The following is a 19,199-nucleotide window of genomic DNA, read 5'->3' as shown; positions in this document are numbered from 1 at the left end:
ATAGTCCTCAACAAACTCTGCCACTTGGACGGTGCCTATTGGTTTCGTTTGTCATACACACAAAAAAAGTGACAAAATCTCTGAAATGTGATGGCCATAGTTGAACTGCAACCCATGCAATCCTCTGCCATAAAAACAGGATTTGACTCGAGTCAAGATCGATTAAGCTGAAGATAAATGGATTGTGATTGCACCGGTGCCCCTCGGAGCAAGGGAGCGTTCTCTCTACGGCCACCAGGGGGAGAGAGGAGGTGGAGGTCACTCTGTCGATCCACTTCCCACTCCGTGCCGAAGTGGAGCGGCAACGGGGGCGGTTTTGCTGTACTCCCACCTCCAGGGGGAGTAGCTGAGCAGGCGGTGGGCTGGGCCTGAGAGGCACTGCGGCTGCGCTGGGCTGCGGCCATGTCATCAGTGTGCGCCTGTCCAGGAGGAAGGGAAAGTGGAGCTGAGGAGCCGGAGGTTATGGGTACAACTTCTGAGATATAGATTAACAGGAGGGAGTTACAAAGGGTGTCTGTGAGGAGATTCTCTCCCTTCCCCACCCCCACCTCACCTCATCTCCCTGTGAATGCAAATAATCTGACGCTTCCTGAAAGTAACCGGGAATATGATATTTTCTGGTCAGCACAAAGCTCAAAGTGGTTTTGTTTAGAAGAAGCTCCATACAGTCCTCTTAATACCAACTGTGCTTGTTATTCTGTCTCGTTTATACCCCATCAATCCCTGTTAATGGGCTACAGCAGTTATTGCAACATGCCACATAAACTTATAGATTTTGTTACCTTCCATAGATCTGTTCACAAGTGGCATTTTTTTGTGTGTATTAATAGCATAATCCAATTAGCTTTTGTATAGAATCTCTGACATTTAAAAATATCCAAGGGACTTCACCAATGTGTAATCAAAGTAATACTGTTGGATATTCTTAACTTTAAGTCAGTTACTTTTTAAGAGAAAAACTAAATGTGTGTTCTGGCTAATAAGTAATTAATAGGACAAACAACATTTGATTCATCTTCATACCAACAAACTGTTTTTGATTTTTTTTTGCACTTAGAATTTCAGCGATGGAGTGATTGAATATTGCACATCATGGCGTCTTGTGAGAGGGAAGCTATTTCCGAGATTCTCAGATTGAATGTGGGAGGTTGTTTGTATACAGCCAGACGAAATTCCCTGTGTCGTTTTAAAGACTCAATGCTTAGTGCAATGTTTAGTGGACGGTTTCCTTTGAAACTAGATGAATCAGGTAATGAAAAGAATGTAGTTGTCAATCATATCATCTCATGTAGCATGATTACAGATTTCTAGGAGATGCTCTTTTTTCTTGTTTACAACCAAATTGCGTCCTTTAAGCAAAATTCAAGAAGTGCTGAGGTCAGTGGTCTCTGATTCATTATCTAAAAGTAGTTATAGGCATGATGGAATAGTCTGTCAGAACCATTAATAATGGGTAACGGCAGTTTAATTATGCAAAATATATTTACTTTGTTGCTTTTATGCTGCTGTGATTTTGATCCAGCCTAGTATTTATATAGTTATTTGAAACAACAACAACTTGCATTTATTTAATACCATCAACATAGTATGATATCCCATGGCATTTCACAGGAACATCAGCAAACAAAATTTGACACCGAGCCAAGTAACATGGTATTTGAACAGTTAACTGAAAAGTTGGTCAAGTTCAAGGAGTGAGAGGTATATATGTAAAGAATTACAGAAGGAATTTCAGATAATTAGGGTCTCGGCTGTTGAAGGTATGATCGACAGCATGGACTGATCGAATGATAGAGTGAGAAATCAGGGATATCAAGAAGTCTGAAATAGTGGAATACAGAAATTGCGTGACTGGAGGGGATTATGGAAATAGAATGGCCTGGCCATGAAGGAATTTGGAAACAGGGCAATAATTCTAAAATCAAAGCATTGGATTAGACATCCACAGCACCAATAACACATTTGTAATTATTCTTAAATAACAGATTTTAGCCCCTTTAATAAGTTTGACTTTGTTCTATTTGAAATTCTTAAACTACTTTGAGATATATGGAGCAGTGCTTCCTATTTGAAATAGGATTCCTCTTTCTTTATTTATATGAGAATCAAATTGTTTCCTTTTCACTTGCGTATGCTCTAAGTAGAATTTGGGTAATAAGAGATGTAAAGTAACGCACTGAGTCTGATAAATTTCAGAAGCTGGAAAATTCGTGGGGTTTCCACATGCAACTTGAATGTTTTTATTTCTGGACAGAATGTGTAGGTTGTGTGTAAAAGTTGACCTTGATCAGTGTGATGACCCGTTATTGTAGTCGTGAAATTAATATTAGCAATGGATTTGCATCAACTGAGATTAATACTAAAATGAAAATCATAGCAGTAAGAAACTGAATAATTGTGGAGTGGCAAATTAGCTAAATATTTACTCAACAGTTTTAAGATTAGAAAGAGCGGCTGACTGGTTTATGGAAGGAATTTCAGAGCCGGAAGCACAGCTGGCAATGATGGAATGAATAATTTAAGAGATTTGCAAGAAGCCAGAATTAGAAGAATGCAAGGGTTGTAGGATCAGAGGAAGGTGTAGAGCTATGGAGGGATTTGAAAAACAAGGATGAGAATTTTAAAATTGAGGTGTTGTTTAACTGGAACCCAGTACAGGTTGAAGAATGCAGACATGGTGTGAATTGCAACACGGGCAACAAAGTTCTGGACGAGCTCAAGTTTCTGGAGGATGGTCGTATGGCAGTCAACCTTGATTGCAATGGAATTGTCTGGAGTTAACAAAGGCGTAGGTGAGAGTTTCAGCAGCACGTGTGCCGAGGCAGGCAGCAAAGTTAGGTGATGTCATAGAACTGGGAGTCAACACTTGGCAGTGGAGTAGATATGGAATCAGAAGTTCATCTTGGGTGAAGTGCAACACAATGGAATAAAATTCTGGTTCACCCTCAGACAGTCATTAGGGAGAGGGATGGAGTTGATGCTTACAGAACAGAGTATGTAAAGGGGACCAAAGGCAACACTTCAGTCTTCCTAATATTTAGTTGGACAAAATATCTGCTTAGCCATTACTCGAATAGTCTAACAATTTAAAGACAGTAGATGAGTCAAAAGAGCTGGTTAGTATCAACATACATATGGAGCCTCGTGTTTTTGAGTTGTGTTGTCAAGGGGCAGCATTAGATGAAAAGTTGAGTGAAGGCCATAAGCATGAGGAGCACTAGAAGTAACAGTGTGAGATCAGGAAGCGAAGTGATTGTCAGTGGTTTTCTGCCTATGACTGGGAAGAAAAGCATAAAATCTTTTGAGGTGTTCAATAATATTCAAAACATTTGTCGGATTTGTAAATGGTTTTGAGGCAGCTCTCTCATATACATCCCCAACGAAGTTGTATTGAACTATATAGACATAATATTTTTGGGAGCACTCCCTTACATAAATACTACGTGTATCAGAGACATCCCTGTCATTTTACAGCATTGAAGTTTATTTGCTGCTTCACAAGAATGTGATAAAACAAGAGTAGTTTATTATTACTAATGTCTGATTTATAAACAACATAACTGGATTACCATTCTCTTTAATTTGCTTTCCATCTCTTTTGGAATGTTCCCCCCACCCTTCCTTTCAATCTGAGCTGCAATATACTCGTTGAGGAAACAGCTATATACCATATTTCAAATGGGAAAGCGGTAGATGTGGCTCTTCTTTATTCAGTTATGGATGTACCACTGGTAAAGCCAACATTTAATGCTCACCTCGATTTACCTTTGAAGAGATGTTGATTTGCCACTTTCTTGAATGTACCCAGGTGACTAGCTAGTCCATTTCAGAGACCACATTACTGTGGATCTGGAGTCAGACATGGGACAGGCTCTTGCCCGGAGCTCATCCGCTACTGCATGCTTTCTTTCTTTTTCTTTCTTTTGTTTTTCTTTTCTTTGAAAGCTTTTGTAGTGGGTTAGTCGGCATGGCAGCAAGAGTGGGCCATGCATAGAATAGAGGCTCCTCCTGTTGTACTGGAGCGGTGGCAGATGCGGCTCCTCATGGTGACTGGAGGCAGCAGAGACGTCCTCCCAGCGTTTGGGGGCTGGCAGCGGCAGCAGCAGCAGCAAAGTTCCTTCCAGCGATCAGCGGTGTTGGTGGGAGCAGACTTTTCAATATGGCGATGGCGGTGCTGGGAAGGCAACATCTCGGATGAGGACGGCTGGTAAGACGTTGGCGGCGGTGACCTGGTCTGGCTTGCGGAGCCAGGGACTCCCGGGTTGCAGTAAGCCCAGAGCGGGACTCCTGGTATTGGCAAACCGGCAGCTGTAGTGATGGTAGCATGGTATGACCAGAGCCGGGATTCCTAGCGGCTTCGAGGTGGCAGTGGAGTCAGGGTCTCCTAGTTGCGGGGCAAGTGTGGGTTCATCGTGCCACTTGGCAGTGGCGAAGAGGTGGTGCCTAAAGATTGGCAACTCCTATGTCGGTGGGTCTGACACAGGCAGTGGTGAGGTGCGGAGGAGATGGATGGTGGCACAGGTGTTACTGGTGAAGCAGCTCAGGGTTCTCTTTCAGTTATATCTTTTATCATTTTATTCTTAAACTGTTCAAAGTGATGCGGATTGTTGCAACTGTTGAAGATTTTCACTATTTTTCTGAATTATTCACTGTAAAATGCAAATGGCAATGAATAAATCATTCGGTTTGGCAGATTTCTTTCCCTCAAGGGTATTCACAAACCAAGTGGGTTTTGTACAACAATTTTGTAGTTTCTTGTTTGTCATTATTGAAAATTGACTTTTTATCCAGGCTTTATTCAATTGAATTTATGATGGGGTTTGAATTCCTTCCTCTATTTCATTAGGCCAGGCCACTGACTAAGTGGTCTGGTAACATATCTATTGTTCTACTGTACTGTGCCATCCCTTATTGCCATGTTTCATTTAATTGAGTTGGATCACTTTGCTGGAGTTACTGTGCAGTAGCCCACTGAAGATTGACACAGTCTACCTGGCTGAGCAATGGGGAGACCCAGGGGCTTACTATTTGGAAGATAAACTGCTGGAGCTATCAATGCATCATTTTGAATTTGAGATGTGTAATGCTGAAGTTTAAAGTCTAAAATCTTTTTATTAAAGGAGCTTGTCTTATTGAACGGGATGGCAAACTTTTCAAGTATCTCTTGGATTATCTGCATGGTGAACTCTGCATCCCTGAGGAAACGAAAACTCGTGTAGCATTACAAGAAGAGGCAGATTACTTTGGCATTCCCTATCCTTATAGTTTGACTGACTACTTGTCGAGTGAGATGGAAAGACATTGCTCGAGATCTAACATGGAAATCAAAAAGGTTTGTAATGTTCATCTCAAAAGTTTTGGACATCCCGAATTTTGTAAGCTGGTTGCAGTGTTACTTGAAAGAAATATGGCCTTTTCTTTTCAAAAAATGAAGCCTAGTGAAAATAGAGCAGTGTCGAATCATTGTTTTCATAATTGACTGTAAGAACTTTGTCCTTCGTGATTTTGACTGATGATGAAAAAGTCTTATTAGATCATCTGTGCTTGAGATATTTTTATTCCTGAAAAGCAATGATGTTGAAAAAGTTAAATTGTTTTGTAATTAATATATTATATTTAAACAATGTCAGACCGAACAACATTTTCCAGTTCCTGCAATATTCTTAGATTTTTCAGTCTTTCCTGGCAGCTCTGTAAGTTATCGATATTGGTTTTGACACAGTGGTAGCAGTTCTGCTTCTGAACGAAAAGGACAGGAGTTCAAGTCCCACTCTAAAGACTTCTCATAATGTAGATTAATATTTTAATGCAATACTGAGAGAGTGGTGTACTATCAGAAGTGTTATCTTTTGGATGAGACATTATTTAAATAAGATGGACATCAAATGGTGTTATGGAATTTTTTTAAGAAAAGCAGGGGAAGTTTACACAAATGTCCTGCCCAATTCTTTTCTCCTTTCATCGTCTTACTACTGTTTATAAAACCTTGCTGCGTGCAAAATTGGTCACAATGTTTCCTACAGTACTGTTTTATTTCTAAAACAACTTTATGGACTGTAAAGTGCTTTCGGATATCCTGAGGATGTGAAAGGCACCGTTAAGTACAGAGTTTTAATTCTTCTGATGTAACGCAGACCAAGGGAATCTAGGTTTGATTCTGGAACGTCTCCTGATATAATGGATATCAGCTCTCACAATTAGGTTTTCAAGGGAAATGTTGGCCAGAGTTCAATTAGATTATTGTTATTCAGAAACTCTGAGCATGCATGTGACATCTGATGAAAGCAAGGTTGATGGGTCTTGGCTTTGACATTTCTACATGTTGATGAAGGATTGTGGCACTTGGCCCTTTACAGCTAATAGCTTGTGTGTCATCAGAGATTATCTTGTGCTCTCAGAACTCTGGCTTGAACCTTCCTCATGCTTGTAAATTCCCCTGAATTAGGACTGCTGTGCATTCCCTTTGGGATCTTTCAATCCTGGCTTTCACAGAATTATGCAGTGCTGCTTTTTCTTAGTGAACTCCGTTACAGCAGAATAGATTTCAATAATTATATATTTTTATAATTGTATTAATCTTGGGTGGGACAAAATTCTGGCATTATCTACTGAATGGTGAGTTTAAAGGGCCAATCCTTGAATACGAATGAATGGATTCGTGGGTCAATGGATAGTTGGGTAGTCAGGTCAGTATCTAGTCAGTTTGGGGGGGCTGTAGTCGGGTTGAGTCTGGTCAAGTAGTCAGCAGGTATTGTGGGTGTTGAAGTGTAGTTGGTTGTTCAGAGGGTGTCATCCTCCTCAAGGGAGGTTAGTGGAAAGTTGGCTGTGTGTTATAAGGTGTTAGATGAGGTTTCGGTCTGTCTAACATTTCCTGGGTGACTCCTGAGCAACTGTTACAAGTTTCTGACTCCGAAGCTATTTGTGTAGAGAACAGGAGAATTGACCATTGAAAATTTAACTTGACCAATTTCCAAGTAGGTCCATGAGTCAGAAATTCCATATGATCTCAAACATCTGTTTTCCAGCAATCCAGAGACCGGCACATTTGGCTCTGTCTTGGGAGGGAGGCAGTACCTTGGGAAAAAAAACGCATCTTCCCTCATGTCTTGAGTTTCCCAGATTGGAATTTAATTGTGTTGTTTAAAGCATCCTGCTGCATTGCACTCATTACTCTAATACCATTTGCAACATTAAGTTATCACTGTCATACAACCCAGTGTCCTGCTCACTTCAGAATTGGCCATGTGATTACTGCCAACTGGAGTTAATTAGATTTAGTTTCACAATAATTCCAACACAACTCTTGAAAACAATCTGGCTCCTGCTTTTATGAGCAATTCAATAAAGGATACTTTTAAGAATAGTCAACTTCGGTATATTTAACCTAAAGTTGAGCCTACCCAGTCAGAAACGTGGAAGTTCATTAGTGACTATGAGGAAGCTTCATCAAATAACCATTTAAAGTTGCATATGGTGTCACCTTTGAAACCCTCTTCTGTTCCTTGCACCTTGAATCAGAAAAACATCAATCAGATCAATTTCATTAAATTGGGCAATTATAACTTAGTCCCTACATGCACAAATTTATCACAGCAAGGATGGTACCTCCAGCTGGTTGCTTTGATAGTTGGGCATTTGGATACTGAGTTTGAGTTTCTGCTTGCTTATGCAAGTTTTGTAGTCTGCTTCCAGTGTAAGTAACCGAATCAGTACAAAGGATTGGGCGTTTTAAGTTTAAGTGGGCTGTGTGCAAATCATTTGAATTATATCATCTTTTATGCTAATTAGAGGTTCACTTTGTCCACTCCCAATGCTTAGATACATTAAGAAATGCTCGTCAAAGGAAAAAGGGAATGATTATATTGGTTATCTTGCTTGATTGCACTGGTGCATGGAAGAATTAAGTTTATGACTATGCAAAAACTCTGAACAATGACCACCAGCACAATTTCAAGTGCATTTTGGGTACAATTTTCACATTAATTCAAAGTGGAAACTTTACCCAAATATTTGCAATACTGTCAGCAAGTATCCATATGGACTCCTGTGTTACCAGAAGGCACAATTCAAGCAAGAAAAGTAGAATTATAATGTATCCAATCTCATTTTTACTTTGGAATACATTGAATTTATATTTAGAGTCCTCCTAGTGTGCTGTTTTCAGAAGCCACTATTAACTTATAGATCACACAACAGTTTGTTTGACAATGCAATGACATTTCATTGTGGGATTAGGAAAATAGTCAACAATAGCCTAACTTAAGAACTATTGAAATACACATAGCTGTCAATATACATTCAGATGAAAGTAGGGTATAAGTAAAGCATTTTTGTCAATTATTTCAATAATCAATGTTTTCATTATTGTTCCAATTGTTAAATACAGGCATTGACAGACATGTGTGCCTCCTATGGTTTAATCTGCACAAATCCTGTGGTGTGGATCCTGCACTATCTCAACACTTGTGGTGCTAGTTGTGAGAGCAAGATCCTAGGAGTGTTTACATCAAAGATAGAAGGGATCGGAGCCATTGAAAAGCAGCTGGGAGGCAGGATGAAAAGTAGAAGTATCTATAAAAGGTAAAAGTGGGTGATTTGACAGTAACCTATGATATCTAAGTGTAAAATTTGCTGCTTTGCACTGCATGTCTTGTTTTATTCTGTTTATTTTGTATGAAGGACATTGAGATTGGTAAACTATCATATTACTCACCAGAAGAACACCATCTCTTTAATTCCTTGCCAAAGAACCCTTAGGGATTTATCAGTGCCTAGGAATGACCACTTATTGAGCTGAATCATCTTATTAAAAATTCTTTACATATTGCCAAATGCATATCTTAATGGATTAAGTTGACACATCAACATATTTCTTGTTTTATTTGAGGATGACACAATTGTTTGGGACAGGGTTGATGAACCAGGTCTTATCCAGTTTGCCAGTTTTTGTATGTCTGTCTATTAAGGTTTACATAATCAACGACTGAATTAATTCCTTTTTGTCTGTTTTTTCAAAGATAAAGTTTTTCTTTGTTCCTTCATGTGTGTGTTGCTGTCTAGTTATTTGCCCTAGAGAAGGTGATTGTGAGCCACCACTTTGAACTGCTGAAGCTTCTCTGATGTAGGTGCACCCACAGTGCTGTTGGGAAGAGAATTCCAGAATTTTGTTCCAGCTATAGAGAAGGAACAGTATCTACTGCCCTTGCCCTGTTAGATGCAAGAGCTAGCAAGTTTGGAGGTACTGTGAAATGAGGCTTTTTGAGTTGCTACGTTGCATTTTGGAGATGCAATGTGAATGGTTTCCTTCCATGCTGTAAATATCCAAGACAAAGCAGCACGTTTGCGTGGCACCCCATCAGCCACCTTATATATTCAATTCACCCTGCCACATTGCACCTTGGCGACGCAATGTGGTAGGGTGAATTGAATATATAAGGTGGCTGATGGGGTGCCAAGCAAACGTGCTGCTTTGTCCTGGATATTTACAGCACGGAAGGAAACCATTCAGTACATCATATCTGCACCAGTCAACAGAGGTCTGACCACACTAATCCCATTTTCCAGCTTTTGACCCCTCTGCAAGTGAATATCTAATTACAGATTAGATGTGAGAGTTTCTGAATCAACCACTCTTTCAGGCCATATGTTCCAGACAACCATTACTGTATAGTTGAAATAATTTCTCCTCTATTCTCCTTTTAGTTATCTAACTCATGAATCTTTGACCTCTGGTTATTGACTCCACTACTAATGAAAAAAATGCCTCCTTATCCATCCTATATGCGTTTATCAGGTACCCACACAACCTTTGCTGTTCCAAGGCACACAACGCCAGGCTATCTAATCTTTCCTCATAGCTCAGACCCTCCTGCCCAAGCAGCATGCTGGAAAATCATCTCTGCGCCCTCGTGAGTGCAATCACTTCCTTCCTGTCATGTGGTGACCAGAACTCGGTGCACACAGTACTCCAATTGCTGCTTGTTAGCATTTTTTTTACAATTCCTGCATAACCTCCCTGCTGTTTAATATTCTGTACTATGGTTAAGAAAGGTTTGTAGTCTTAACCACCTTATCTGCTTGCCCCGCTACATTCCAGGATCTGTGGATTTGCCCATCAAGGTGCTGTAATCTTCAGTAATTTTCACGATTCTACCATTCGTTGTGTAATTCCTCACCTTGTTAGCCTTTTCCAAGTACATTACCTCACGCTTTTCCAGATTGATTTCCATTTGCCATTGCTGTGCCCAGTCGACCAGTCAGTTGAGCTTCTTGAGTATTGTTGGAGCTGCAATCACCAGGGCGTCAAAATATTCCATTGCATTCCTAGCTTGTGCAGTGCAGGCTTTGGAGACTTGGAAGAGTGAGTTACTCACAGCAAAATTCCAAGTGTCTGACCTGCTGTTATAGTCACAGTATTTATATGGCCAGTCAATTGTAACCACCAAGATGTTGACCTTAGGGGATTCAGCAATGGCTGTTCAATATCAAACGGGGATGGTTAGATTCTCTCTTGTTAGAGATGGACATTGTTAGCACATGTGCAAATATTACTTGCAACTTATCAGCCCAAGCCTGAATGATGTCCAGGTCTTGTTGCATATGGACACTGGCTGCTTCCATATCTGAGAAGTTACTTTGTCCTTGTGATGGAGGAAACATCATTGATGAAGCAACTAAAGGTGGTTGGGAGGAGCTCCTGAATGATGTCCTGCGACTGAGGTGATCGACCATCAACAACCATGACCATCTTCCTGTATTCTATCTATGACTCCAACTAGTGAAGAGATTTCTTCTGATTTCCATTGAGCTTCATTTTGCTTGGGTTCTTTTGATGCTGCAGTCAATCAAAGTTATTTGTTGTCAGGGCCAGTAACTCTCGCCTCTTCAGTTAAGTTCTCTTGTAAATATTTAGACGAAGGACGATGAGATTAGATGTTGACTTGACTTGATGGAATCCAAACCTAGCATTGATGAGCAAGTTGTTGCTGTGTAGGTGCCAATTGATAGCAGTGCCAATGAATACCATCCATTAATACACTGATGATTTGACAGTATGACAGTAATTGGCTAGATTGAATTTCTTCTGCTTTTTGTGGGCAGGACATACCTCGGCAGTCTTCCACATTGTCAGGTAGGTAACAATGTTAAAGTTGGATTGGAACAACTGGAATGGCTAGTTCTGGAGCATGTTCTTCAGTAACTGCTGGAATGTTGTTGAGGCTCATAGTTTTTGCGGTATCCAGTGCTTGATAAAGTAGTTTCTTGATATTATGTGGAGTGCACTGATTTGACCAAAGACCAACATTTGTGATGCTGGAGACCTCAAATGGAGGCTGAGTTGAAACATATATTCAGCATTTCTGGCTGAAAGTGGTTGTAAGTGCTCCAGCTTTGTCTTGTGTATTGGTGTGCTGGGCTCCCCCATCGTTGAGGAAGGGGATATTTGTGGAGCCTTCTCCAGTTAGTTGGCTATTTGCTCATCATCATTCACAACTGGATGTGGTAAGACTGCTGAACTTCGATCTGATCCATTGTTTGTGCGATTGCTTCACCCTATCTATCACACACTGCCTCCATTGTTTGGCATGCATGTAGTCCTGTGTTGTAGCTTCACCAGGATGACACCTTATTTTTAGGTATGCCAGGTTCCGTTTCTGGTATGACCACCTGCACTCTTCATTGAACAAGGGTTCATCGTTGATCAGGTTTGATGATAATGGTGGAGGGGGAAGGATATGCCGGGGCACATGGTTGTAGATTATGGTTGAATACAGTTCAGCTGTTTATGGCCCACAGCACCTCAAGGATACACGTTTTGATTGCTGGATTGAGACTTAGGAACAGAAGTAGACTATTCAGCCCATCAAGTCTACACCTCCATTATATGAGATCATGGCTGATTTGATAATCCTCAACTCCACTTGAAATCTGTCCCATTTGCATGGTGGTATTGCCACGCAGCATGATGTTAGGTATCCTCAATATAAAGGCAGAACTTTGTCTCCTCAAGAACCGTGCAGTGTCCCGTCTACTAATAGTCTTCTGCGCAAATGCGTCTGTGCTGGCAGGTTGATGAAAACAAAGTTCAGGAGGTTTTTCCCACACTATAAAAATATCAAAATTAAAGCTTCCTTATCAATACTGACACAATTTGTAACATTTATGTATTGTAGAATACAAATTACCCAGGAGAATAAGCAGAATTAATAATTAAGGCTTCAGAAAGAATTACAAAATGTCACAGTGACTTGGTACCCAATAGGCTTCACCAGTGACAAATTTAAAATTTGTGTCCCTCTCCACAGACTCTGCCTGACGTATGAAGTTATTCCAGCGTTTTCTGTCTTTATTTCAGATCTTCCATTTGTCATGTTCTGCTTTTATGTTAAGATTAATGTATTGTTAAATTTCCTATATAGCCGACAGTTCACGATTTTAAGTAGCATTTATTTAGTTCAGATTATTGCTGCTACAGAAAAAAGCTTCAACAATGATTCTAGGAGCCACTAGGTTCTCATCATTAAATTGGGATTATTCATTTGGTTGCCTCATCTTCCACCTGGATGTTGGATTCGCTTCCTGGAATGTCAGAGTGGTGAACATCCACCGCATTTGTGTTATCTCTTTGTCCAGGTAGATCCACTGTGATAACTTTATTTGAATAAGTGTTGTTTATCGCTCATTCTCTTTCTCTGTCCTACCTCTTGTTCCAACCACATGCTAGTTGCTATAACCTCTAGCTTATTGTCCTCTTGTTGTAACAAGTTGCTTTCTCAGTCCAAACCCTCGCCCTCTTGTCCTTTTGCTCTGACCTCTTGCCCTGATCTCTCGCTCTGACCTCACCCTGCACACTTCTTGTTCCAACCCCATTCTGTCCCTCCTGCCTCCCCTGCCTTTGGCCCATCTTCCTGCTTACAACCTCGCACCCTGTCCTCCTAGTCTGCCCATGCCTTGCATTCTGTGCTCCTGGCACTGGGTCCTGGCTCACCCTCTTCCGTTCCCACTCATGCTCCCCAGTTCATTCGCTATTTTAAAACTCCATAAGATCACCTTTGTTTTGTCAGTGTAAATACCCTCTACTTTCCGCAATGTTTCCTCATTGTAATGCTGTCCAGTCCAATTTATCCATCTAATTGATGATCGTTATCACTTCAAAACCTCATTGTTTTTATCTGCTGATACTGAGGATAAATAGAAAATGGTTTTTAAATTAGGAGAGTTAAGTGTTGAGTGTTTTTTTTTCTGAATACCTAGTTCACAAATCTGACAACAGAGCACTGCCACACTTGTTCTGGAGGCAGATGGCTTTGATTTGACCAATCAAAATCTAAAGAAGTTATTGCTTAAAAAGTTGAGAATTTCAACAAGTCTTATTCGTCCTTTTGATAGAAAATGAAGGGAGTACTCCAAATAAAAAAGGCTCCTTTTCAGATTGTGAGTTTCCATTTTATTATTTCAGTTTGAATCCTTTTAGTGTCTTCCATTTTGATGGATCTACATGGATTCTACACAAAACGAAAAGAGAAACAATTGCATGAGCAAATTTTCCAATTTTCCATTCTCTTTTTATCCTGCATCTCTCATCATATAGTACTTCCTCCAAACTTATCAAGCAGTCCTATTCACTCTGGCCTCGGTCTGTGAGAGCAGTTTGTGCATCAAATGCTCTTCTTAAACTCTGCTGTGCACTTCTATTTATCGCACCACCTTGACAAGTTTTACACCAATCTTTTTGCCTAGAAGGATACACCAAAAAAAGTATAATATGTAAACTGCAGAAATGGTTATAACTTTAAAACTGTTGACACTGTAACGATGCACATTGAATATCTAATTAAACCCCTGCATTCATGTTTCATATTTCTCTGTTGTCTTATTTTTAGGGAAGCTGGAAACAATCTACAATACATATGGAGCTATTACTCAGCTGGTGAGCTGAAGAAAATGATGGATGCCTTTGACTCCTGGGAGGGAAGAGGTACTTACTGTTCATGTCAACATAAAAGCATTTAAGACTTTCAGATAAGCTGTACAACTCAAAGCACATCTCATCTTTACAGCTCATTTCCACTGTTCGGCCACATTTTCTGTAATCGGTAATATCTTCAGCAGTACATCAAAAGAAGATGTGTCTCTTTTAAAGTCTCTTCTTATGTTGGATACTTATGATAATATAGTACTGTCACTGGACTTGGGTAATAAGACTGTTTCACTCAGAAGCCCCAAGTGAAGGGAGATCTCAGTCAGCAATGACCAGATACATCCCACTTTTTGACAGCAAGAGCTTATTGATTTAGTGTAACAGTTTCATAAACATGCCAATGTACTGATGCATATGAAACTACTGTTTTGATCAGCTTTCCGCTCTTTATTTTAAACTTCATGCCCCTTCTTCACAGAATGTGCAGGGCATTATTTCAAAAGTTAAAGACACATCTTCTTTTGAAAGTCCAATTCCAGTCTAATCTGTTGAGCAATTGAATGCAATGGTTTCAAATAAACTACCAAGAAAGCAAGCGGAATATTTTATTATTGCTTCAGGCCATTTGGAAAGACAGACTAAGTACAGCCCATTCAGCTTTTTCAGCTTTTCCTTCCTAAAGACTTCGCAAGCATATCTGAATTGCTAAAGAAGAGTTAAACGAACTACCTTCTCTTCTACCCCCACAAACCCTGTAAATCAAGTAAAAATCCATAAAGTCTCTCTCACTTTCTATCTGTTGTATTTTACTGCATGTTCCATCAGCTTTCATTCTTCAGCATTCGGTCATTTCTGTCTGAATTTATTTTTACTCACTGTAGCCTCACACCTCACAGTTCTTCCTGTTTTTAAAACTCTGAGCTGATGGAGCTGCAGATGTTTGAGCTGAGAGTCGATTTGAGCAATTTTCTGCTTCAGAAATGTGTATTTTCTTAAAACCTCAAAAAGAAATAACTGCACAAAGTACTCATTTCAGTCATAAGCACATTAGAATATGGTTGTCTTAAAGTTGACTGTTTTCCAAAAAGAGCTGAGTTGTTAGCAAAGAATGATTGATTCCTGTTGTGACACAAAGTATTTGATTTTCTCACTGTGATACGTTGTGACAGCCCTGAGTTGAGACATAGTGTATTTCAGCTGACAGGAAGAACTGTTCTGTTTCAAATGAGAGGGATATGATGCTTTATTGATCATTTGCCAAATACAAGCATTGATGACACACTTTCATCAGAGTGCAGCTGTGGTATTGTATTCCTCTCGGACTACAATATACTTCAAAATAAATAATCTTCTTTAGATGGCTTTATAATTCAAAATTCAAACGACGGTTTCATTTTCTTGAACTAGATTTAACTGTTTATGCTAAACTCTCAAATGTGAATCGATGTGAGAGAAATTACCATACGGAATGAAAGGTTCATTTCCAACAATCACCTATCTTGATTACTTATACTTCCAAAGATAGGGAAATTAAAATCGAATGACACTTCAAAGGAACAGTTTGCAGTCATGTCACTGAAGTTAATCTCAGAGTGATATAATTTGGGCATTTCTATTTAACTCAATTTTGAATCCTCTACAAAACACGCATAGAAAGAAGTTTGTGTCATGTTCCTTGCATTTGGTTATATTTAACTGGATCTTGGTGATAGGTCTTTATCTTGTTTCTATATCTTCTGTAGTAAGCAGATGTAGTATCTTACTTTACCTACAGGTGTCAGTTATTGGCGAGTGCCTCAGGAGTTGATTGAATGTTGGACTCTTGAAGGCCGACCTCTACAAGGCACACAGGAAATTGTGACACCTATTCAGAAGCGGTAGGTGCTTCATTTCATCATGTGTGGTGACTCTTTAAAAATTCCTGTATTGCTTAGAGGTTTTCAAACTGGGATCTCCGGGCTGTGGGGAGTCAGTTGGAGGTTCCAACTAATTAACAGTTTTTCTGCCAAGATGAAACTAGGAAGTTGATGCTCTCTTTCAGAAATTAGTGCTAAAGGGTCTTGGGAGTAACTGGTACGTTCAAGATGATTCCCCTGAGCAGAAAAGTTTAAAAAGCACTCATACAGAAAGTCTGTCTCCTCCTTAATTGATCTGTGCTTCTTTGTTTAACGATCAGAAAAATCCATGAGAGGTTCCCATTGGGGAAAAAAATACTGAATGATAATTCTCTGTTTTCTGCATATTTTGCTCTGTAAATACATGGAGTCCACAAGATATATTTTACTTTAAAAGTTTAATTTCCCATAACTAATTGTTCTCTAGCCAGGATTATGACCAGCTTTCAACATTTATCACTGCATTCACTAGTGACTCTGCCTGTAGTTTCTTCCTGTCTTTTGTGGGAGGAGTTTTTGACCTTTAGGAATAAATTAGATGCTAGCCACACAGGAATACATGGACACAACTTGGAGTTTTGCACTCCTGATGACAGGAAATTTGTTCCAACCCAAGGCCCTGTCGTTAACTTGTTAAGAAAAGGATTAAATTCATCACTGATTCCATAAAGCAAACTCATTGCAGGAGGTGGACACTCTTTTCAAATAACACAGAAATCATACTTATGTTGGTGATACTCTTTTTTGTTCCCATTTCATGAATTACTTCTTGCGGAATATTTTCTTTTTGTAAAGTTTATTGTTACAAACCCTAAGCTTGTAGCAATTAGATCCCAAAATGTTTAATTAAAAAGTAACTAAAAGAATATCAGTACAAAGGATTAACTTCAACTTTATGGATTCAATCTGTTACCAGTGGTTCAGAGTTGCTGCTAGTTTTTCTACTTTGTTAAATCTTTACCTTAGTCGGAGTTGTGTTTATCTTCCAGACTCGTTGATCTCAGTGAAGCAGAAGCAGAAGCTGAAACTCCTAAAAAGAACCTGAAACCTGTAGAGTTCTCTGGCCCATCCACAAGCACTCGCATTAAAGTGAAGAATTCTGGTTTGGTCAAGCTGTCCGTACCAGCTGATGCTACGAAAACATTGCCAAACACTTTGGTTCATCTCAAAACCACAGCGGTAAAGAGACTAAGCACCGGGGAGCTTGTAAACCACAGGACACTATCTCCCAGGGCCACAGGCTCTACTTCGGGATCTAGTGTCCAAATGTCCCCAGCTGTTAGATCCCAGAACGCTGGAAGTGCCACAGGGTCCTGTTGCACTGCAACAGTCAAGTTACCGGAAAAGAAGGTAATAGTGAATCGAGTGATCAAACTGAAAAGGAATCCACCTTCTGCAACACTTGTAATGCCAACAGATCCTACCAGGCGTGAAAGAGACATGCATACAGTTACTTCAGATGTACAACCAAGTACTTCGGCAAATGCCCTCACTTCCAGGACTGTGAATTTAACGGCAGACTATGTAGAAAACGCATGTGGAAATAGTGAAGAAAAGGATGAGGATGGTTAAATAGCCAGAGTTTCAGACAGAAGGGAACAGGACTGTTGAAGTGGTTTGGTAGGACTGAACATTGGAATTGTTGATGCAAGAATATTAACCCGAGATCAGGACTTCATAGAGTTGTTTAGGTAAAAATGTAAAATTTGTTCTTTCACAGGTGGCTCAATGAGTTTTTCCAGTGCATGACATCAACTAAGGAGGTCCCAGTTTTGATCTCTACCTGTGCTTGGTTAAGTGGTGGTAACTGCTACATTTGTAAGACGTGTCTTTGGGCTATGGAAAGGAAAGTTTTACCAAGGCTGCCACACATGGTTATTACTTATCAGTTCTGTTGGAACCATATGTATGCAAGCATGTACACTTGCATGCATGTGGATGTGAACATGGACACTAGCACTAGGCTTGGCTATGATTCTTCTCTCATCTATACTCAAGTTGCCTCTCGTAATCCAAGGGCTAAAAAATAATGGCTACTTCAGCAACGTACCACAGAATGACCTCTGATTTTGGAGTAAATAATTTCAGAAGAATAAGGACAGAAAAGGTTTTTTTTTCAAATAACTGTAAAGTGTAACTTCATGCATTGAGTTACTTATGTTGCAATTGAACTCAGATGCAAAGATAGACCGTTGATATGCACTGGAGATCACATCTACCAAAATATTCTACTGCTAATTAGTTAGTTTACTGCCTACTTCAAACTAATTGAGTAGATCTTAAATTTGAAAACTTCAAAGCAAAGAAAAAAATGACACTAAATAGGCAGTCTCTTTTTTGAATACTTGCAGCTGAATATCTAGTTACAAATCCTCATCCAGGTCAGACCAGCCAACAGACAGATAGCAACCTTACTGTGGAACATGCAGCTGATATGGGCAACATACGTGAACTGTGCTGTGAAGAGACGGGGGTGCTGCAGATCCATGCAGTTGAGACATCAGAAATGAAATTAACTTTATAGCAACAGTGGATATCATCAAATAGTAATAATGGACTACGCATTACTGTACTGGAGAATAGAGGACAAGGCTGATTGACGATCCCACCCCACTGTAATTCCTGGTCTGGTGAAAGCATCTTGCATTTTGTATAATGTCATCTTGCATTTTGTATGATGTTTTACATTAGGTTTTTGTGTGTATAGGAGAAAAATGGCTCACATTTTGTACAAACAGCTTTTAGATCTTGAGGTTATAAGTTTATTTAATTTTAAGAGGTAAATTAAGGATTTTGTTTTAAGGGACTATTCATCTATTTGGTTTACTTGTCTGAATCATTTTCAGTTTTTAATCTTGGACCTGCCATCTAATGTGGCACGGGATGGGAATGAAGTCTTCTTAAGCTAGGGAACTAGTTGTAAAAGACCAGTTCAAGTTTGGGCTTGTCTGCAGTCTTAAAATAGATGGTCTGCCTGTTTTCCCATTTGGCAAGATATGTTGGTGAGATGCAGAATTGGAATAGAACCTTGTTATGAAGACAAAAATAAAAGCTATAAGATTGAAATAGAGGAAAATCAGATTTGAGCATTTTTCTTTAGATGTGGAAAGAAAATTTTTGTTAACTGTAGTTAAACTAAGAACAGAAACAGCAGCTTTATTCAACTTTTTGTATTTGGTTCATTAAGTTTTGCGTTGCTGCTTGAGTCAAGTGTAAATTGAAGTGTGACTGCTGCATGTGTGATTGTGTGTCGACAGCCTTAAAAAGGAATCCATTCATTCCAGAATGTACTTCTGCCTATTTGGGTTTCGACCATAAATTTGTTTCTGTTGGTGAGTTGATTTTGTTGATTGGGTAAAATGCATAAATCTTATGTACTAAAG

At 39.6% G+C, this 19,199-nt stretch overlaps 1 protein-coding gene across 2 annotated transcripts; it reads left to right on the top strand.

Annotated features, from left to right (window-relative positions):
* Positions 1 to 231: 231 nt before the first annotated feature.
* On the top strand, positions 232 to 18,886 carry LOC109937388 (BTB/POZ domain-containing protein KCTD18). 2 transcript variants are annotated; one of them, XM_048599095.1, is made up of 7 exons: positions 232 to 620; positions 1,058 to 1,249; positions 5,121 to 5,332; positions 8,387 to 8,580; positions 13,884 to 13,978; positions 15,696 to 15,798; positions 16,806 to 18,886. In XM_048599095.1, exons 2-7 carry the CDS (start codon positions 1,093 to 1,095, stop codon positions 17,386 to 17,388), a joined length of 1,344 nt encoding a protein of 447 aa, XP_048455052.1. In that variant the 5' UTR covers positions 232 to 620; positions 1,058 to 1,092; the 3' UTR covers positions 17,389 to 18,886. The 2 variants fall into 2 exon arrangements, with proteins under 2 accessions (XP_048455052.1, XP_048455051.1); XM_048599094.1 differs by having other exon boundaries at positions 233 to 466.
* Positions 18,887 to 19,199: the final 313 nt, after the last annotated feature.

The sequence above is a fragment of the Rhincodon typus genome, chromosome 7, assembly GCF_021869965.1.
Source record: "Rhincodon typus isolate 14 chromosome 7, sRhiTyp1.1, whole genome shotgun sequence".
Lineage (NCBI taxonomy): Eukaryota > Metazoa > Chordata > Chondrichthyes > Orectolobiformes > Rhincodontidae > Rhincodon > Rhincodon typus.
Note: the sequence above shows the minus strand (reverse complement) of the source record. Positions and strands in the feature narration are given on the sequence as shown.

Excerpts from the sequence above, each read along its gene's own strand:
- LOC109937388 (XM_048599095.1), top strand. The coding sequence starts at position 1,093 with ATGGCGTCTTGTGAGAGGGAAGCTATTTCCGAGATTCTCAGATTGAAT. Across the intron at positions 5,333-8,386 it reads CTAACATGGAAATCAAAAAG|GCATTGACAGACATGTGTGC; the intron begins GTTTGTAATGTT and ends TGTTAAATACAG. Across the intron at positions 15,799-16,805 it reads GTGACACCTATTCAGAAGCG|ACTCGTTGATCTCAGTGAAG; the intron begins GTAGGTGCTTCA and ends TTTATCTTCCAG.